Source organism: Dendrobates tinctorius, unplaced genomic scaffold (assembly GCF_039654945.1).
Source record: "Dendrobates tinctorius isolate UK_male_01 unplaced genomic scaffold, ASM3965494v1 ptg000105l, whole genome shotgun sequence".
In the NCBI taxonomy this organism is placed as follows: domain Eukaryota; kingdom Metazoa; phylum Chordata; class Amphibia; order Anura; family Dendrobatidae; genus Dendrobates; species Dendrobates tinctorius.
This window is the reverse complement of record NW_027361773.1, coordinates 13,709,001-13,715,000: the sequence shown is the minus strand read 5'-3', so window position 1 is coordinate 13,715,000 and position 6,000 is coordinate 13,709,001. Positions and strand designations below refer to the sequence as shown.

Genomic DNA, 6,000 nt, shown 5'->3' with positions numbered 1-6,000 from the left:
TGCTCCTTTGTCTTTCCCATGTTGGCCATGTATGAGTGCTGTTCACAAGTTTGGGGAGGGTCTTAAATAGTCAGAAAAGGCTGGAAAAAGAGATAATTAATCCAAACATGTGAAGCTCATTGTTCTTTGTGCCTGAAATACTTCTTAATACTTTAGGGGAACCAAACAGAATTCTGGTGGTTTGAGGGGTTGAATAATAAATGACCCTCTGAATAAACTTTTCACAATTTAAAAAAAATTAAACAAAGAAATAACTTTCTTTTTTGCTGCAGTGCATTTCACACTTCCAGGCTGATCTACAGTCCAAATGTCACAATGCCAAGTTAATTCCGAATGTGTAAACCTGCTAAATCTGCAGGGGGTTGAATACTACTTGTAGGCTATATATATATATATATATATATATATATATATATATATATATATATATATATATATATATAGCCTACAAGTTATATATATATATATATATAGCCTACTTGTAGGCTATATATATATATATATATATATATATATATATAGCCTACTTGTAGGCTATATATATATATATATATATATATATATATATATATATATATATATATATATATATATATATATATATATATATATATATATATAGCCTACAAGTTATATATATATATATATATATATATATATATATATAGCCTACAAGTTATATATATATATATAGCCTACAAGTTATATATATATATATATATATATAGCCTACAAGCTATATATATATAGCCTACAAGTTATATATATATATAGCCTACAAGTTATATATATATCTATATAGCCTACAAGTTATATATATATATAGCCTACAAGTAATATATATATATTATATATATATATATACATATATATATATATATATATATACACACACACACACACACACACTAGCTATGAACCCGTTCTACGCCCGGGTGGAGGGCATCTTTATTGCTATATGGTCTCCCATTCTGGTATGTGCTGCAACCCTCATCCCTATCCTGGTATGTATGGTACCCTGACCCCCTCAATCCAGGTATGCATGGCACCCCCCTCATTCCTATCGTGGTATACATGGCACCCCCCCATCCCTATCATGGTATGCACAGTCCCCTCACACCCCCCCCCCCCAATCCTGGTATGCATGGTCCCCTCACCCCCCTATCCTGGTATGCATGGTCCCCTCACCCCCAAATCCTGATATGAATGGTCACCCTTACCCCTATTAAACTGCACACATTATAAATTTTTTTTTTTTTTTTTTACACTCACCTTTCTTCCCTATGTCCAGCGCTGTCCTGTTCTGGACGTGTTGTGGTGCCGGACTGGGCGCCTGCATACCGCAATCTCTGCAACACCTTACCGCGCCTGTGTTGCTGTTGCCACGGGGTCTTGCACCATGTGACGTCAGGAGATGCCCGGTTGTGGCACCGGACTAGGCGCCTGCCCAGTCCTCGCTTTCCGCAGCCATTTTGTTGAAGACACACTGCAGTGACGTCACATGCCGCAAGACCCCGTGGCAACAGCAACACAGGCGCAGTAAGGTGTTGCAGAGATCGCGGTACGCGTTCAGTGCTTACGCATACTGCGATCTCTTGCGGGGGATGCGTCACTCTGTCTGGAGCAAGACTGCGCAGTGCGCAGGCGCATCGCGCTTGCGCAGTCTATAGAGGCTTCAGACAGAGTGATGCTTAGCCTTAGCTATATTATAAATATATATATATATATATACACACACACACACACACACACCACGTACATACACACAATTAGATAACAAAAGGACAGAACTTATTCCTTTTCCCTTATGTGGCATTGTAGTTCAATAGCTTTTGCAGCTTAACTGAGAGATATGCAAATCCAACAAGGTTAGACTGCTACATTTTATTACAAATATTACCAGCTTTCAAACCAAATGATCAAAATTATTTAAACCTCTGTGAAATATTTTATTTAATTAACTGTTTGTACCAAGGACTGTGACAAGAACAAGGGGGAATTCTCTTCGTTTGGAGGAAATTTCTGCACCAGCATAGAAGAGTGTTATGATTGAGTCACCGTAGGAGGCGAAAATAGAAATGCTAGCTATGTCCAGAAAACCAGAGAAGTTGGCAGCTATCGGATTGCAGACCCCTGAACCTATCAACACAACTAGCAGTAGCCGTGGGGGGCTCCTACGATGCCCTAGGCCCCTCGATCACAGCCGGAGGACTACATAGCCTAAAGACAGAAAGGGAAATCTAAACTGCCCCAGAGCAGACCCCAAAGCAAAAGGCAGCCCCCCACATATAATGACGGTGAAGCAAGAAGAAAGAACAAAACACAGACAGAAAGATAGACTGAGCAAAGATGGGGCCCAAGCTAACTCAGATAGGAAAGGAAAGGACAGGAAGGCTGCTGTCTGCAATCCGTGAAAAACCCTATGAAAATAAGAGCCAACAAACTGACAGTAAAAAAAAGTCCTGAAGACGCTAGGCTTCAAAAAAGGCTATGTCAGTACTCAGGAATATTCTGAAGACAGAGCAACAAGCAAAAAAAGATTCAGCACACCCCAGCAGGGAATGGCAGAATCCAGAAAAGCAGGGAAAACAAAACACAAATGCAAAAAGGCAAAGCAGAAATCTTAGCTTTAGAGGAGCAGGAAACAGACTGGTTTCCTAGAAGTCCACAGAGAAATCACCCGCAGGCCAGAAGGGCGTCGGCAGCCTTATATCCAGTCATTAACTCCACTCAGCCAGTCATCATCATCAGCCCCAGGTGTTTGACAATCAGGCTCACTACCTTTCTTCACCAGAAGAGGGAGTTCCTCGGGCCTCAGTAGTGAAGGGGAAAATGAACTCACAACAGAAGAGGGTTCTTCACGGTAAGAGCAGTGAGGCTCTGGAATTCTCTTCCAGAGGAAGTGGTGATGGCCAACTCACTGAATGAATTAAGAAAGGAATGGATGCTTTTCTTGTGAGTAACAGCATAGAAGGTTACGAATAACAGAATATTATAGGTAGATGGTTGACCCAGCTTAGGGGAAGGAATTTTTTTTCCCTATGGAGAAAATTGGCTTCGACTCTGTGGGTTTTTTGCCTTCCCCAGGATCAACAATGCAGAACAGCTGCACTAAAATAGGCTGAACTAGATGGACATAAGGTCTTCCTTCAGCCTTCAAAACTATGTTACTATGTTACTATTAAACTCAGCTCACATTTGTAAGTATTTATTGCCGTTCACTCTGATATTTTTGTGATATAAAACATCATCACTTTATGGATGATGTATTTCTAAATTATATGCTACTTGTTTATAGCTTTTGACTTAATTTATTTACATGCTGCTCAGCAATAATTTTTGCACTGCATGCACTTTTGCACAGTAGCAGCTTATTTACACTTTTTTGCACTTTTGAAGCTATAGTCTAATAAAATATTGGAAGATATATTTTATCTGTATGCTTGTTGGACAATGCACTTTAAGTGATAATAATGAATGGGGATTTGATATACATATACTTTAGAGACCTAGCACTTTGTTTTTTTGAGCACTGCTTTATTGCATATTGTTTACTATTATTTTGCATATTATGTTTTTTGCATACACTACTTTTTTCATGCTATCGTACATATTTTAAGTGAGCTAATGAGGTATTAAGGTCTCTCCAGACTGATTGGTTTGCAGCCTCTGATTTGGGCTATTAGCACTCATTTTTAATATTATGTCCTTTTTAAATGTCAATATGTTCAAATAAAGACTTATTCAGATTTTTATCTGGTATTTAAGCTCATTTTGTTTTTAGTTTATTTATATTTTTATAGTGTCATTATTTTACATAACATTGGACACATATGCATTGGCTTCTATTGCCTATACCCATCACAAATCTTTAGCATTGGGTATGCAGGCCGTGCGCAGGTATGCTTTTGCTGTTGCACTCCTTTTTGACGGTGCTGCGGCGCACCACCGAAATGCAACACATTGCGTTTGACACAGGTCGCGCACCGTCAAAAGGACGCAGGCGGCGGCAAAAGCACACCTGCACACGGCCTGCGTACCCAATGCTAAAGATAGGGTATGCAGGTCGCATGCAGAGTAATGCACCCATAGGCGGAGCTGACCGGAAGAGGCGCGGCAGGGGGCGGAGCTTCACGGTGAGCGTCCGCTGCGCCTCCAAACGCTAGTGAAACTAGCCTTAGTAAGTAGTGTCCGTGTCAAAAATATTCATTTTTTCAAACAGTGCTACAAATCTAAAATATAACAAAAAAGCTATATAACAAGAAATATAGTTCAATAAATTTATACTGTACACCATAAAGAGGCCTACCTTGTGCAGCTCATCATAAACCAATTGGTGTGCAAATCTTGGACAGGGTTCTTCTTCTTGAAGGCTTTTGTTTGGATTTTCTTTTGATGCCTGATCGTTCTTATAGACACAAGACCTATAAAAAGCAGTCCTCTTAATGGTATAAAGTCCACAGATTTTTTTTTTTTTATTTTTTAACAAGCAACTCCTTTTACCAGTGACTTATAACGATGTATAAACGTCATTCATAAAAATAATCTTGTACTGTGTTCTTGAAGCAATGTCGGTAAGTGAACGTGCAGTAGCAAAGCTCTACCGACACCTGTTTCACCAGCACCATTTCCACCTGGCGGCCCACTTATTTCAATAGCCAAGTCAGCTGTCTTCCATCATGGTCGATGCATACAGACATTCAGCTATGAAATAAGCAGTCGGCTCACCCCCTACACACAGCTGATGGAGGGCCCAAACCAGAACACTTCACTTTGTTAAGTACAAGGTGGTGTAGCTGTCGGAAGAAACTTTGAAAAAGGGACTCTGGTAGGGCTATGCTACTACACATTTAAAAGGAGACTTTCACTTAGAAAAGTGGACTCCAATCTATTACTGCAATGTAAAATAAAGACCGATAGTATTCGCCCATGCCAGCTCTATGCTACAGCTCGTGTCTCAGATTTGATCAGTAGAGCAGCTAAGCACAGTGATGGACTGAAGCAGCAACGTGAAGTCACCACTGTGCCAAATCTGACACCGGAATAAAGGCGCAGAGCTGCAGCTGGAGCAGAGGGGTAGGAACACCATTAAGCTTTGCCATTTTACATTAAAGGAATACTGGAATTCAGAATCCATTCTGCTAAAATTTCCAACCCCTGTAAAGATGTGTAGCGTTTATATGCTTTAACCCCTTAACGATCAGGGGTACTTTCGGTTTTGCATTTTCATTTTTTTGCTCCCTTTCTTCTCAGAGCCACATTCTGCCAATTGTCCTTTGGAGGAAAAATGTCTGAATCGAAACCTACATATATGAATAAGCCACAAACTATCAGTGGCAGCAATTCTTCAGCAGCTAAAAAAAACACCAACATGTTAGTTTCCGGATGTGCTGCAAATCAAAGACAATATTAAATCTCACTCGATAAATGTAACTAGCTGCATCATTTTTAAGGTGAAAATCACAATAAGCGAATCTTGTTACCTACCAGCTATTGCGAACAATATCATAAATCCAGAAGGAATTTCTGACATTCTCTTCTCGCTTTTCTTTATCTTTACTTAACCCCGACAAGACATGGATTTCATTCAACTCTGGGTCAATGGTAGCTCTCTGAGTGAAGCCCGTCATTGGCACTGAGAAAAGAACAAAATGAACACAGTGATTACAATGAAACCTCTCGGGGGGCTCATTCAGTTGAATTGTGACCAGGTGTACATTTTAAATTGATTGTGTCCAGAATTACACAGAACTATTGGTGGCAACAGTAACACCATACATACTCACCTACTGATCCAGCGCTGTGTCAACGCTGCTTTCCCACAGCCAAAGACTGTATGGTGCCACTACATTGCGCCAAAATACAAGTAAATGGGCTCGTATTGCAACCTGCAAGGTCACAATAACAGCAAATTGCAAATTGCACAGCCCTAACTCCGACAACCCCTTTAATTCTTAAGGACAGTTGTGGACTGAATACAGAAAATGTTAATTCCTTCCA

At 39.9% G+C, this 6,000-nt stretch overlaps 1 protein-coding gene across 1 annotated transcript in view; it reads right to left on the bottom strand.

Annotated features, from left to right (window-relative positions):
• MKLN1 (muskelin 1) overlaps positions 1-6,000 on the bottom strand; it is a 138,781-nt gene that overhangs the window by 1,956 nt on the left and 130,825 nt on the right. The window contains exons 13-14 of the mRNA XM_073589080.1: positions 5,488-5,635; positions 4,310-4,424 (exon numbers count right to left, since the gene is read on the bottom strand). Of these exons, the coding sequence (XP_073445181.1) occupies positions 4,310-4,424; positions 5,488-5,635 (263 nt within the window). The remainder of the gene's footprint in view (positions 1-4,309; positions 4,425-5,487; positions 5,636-6,000) is intronic.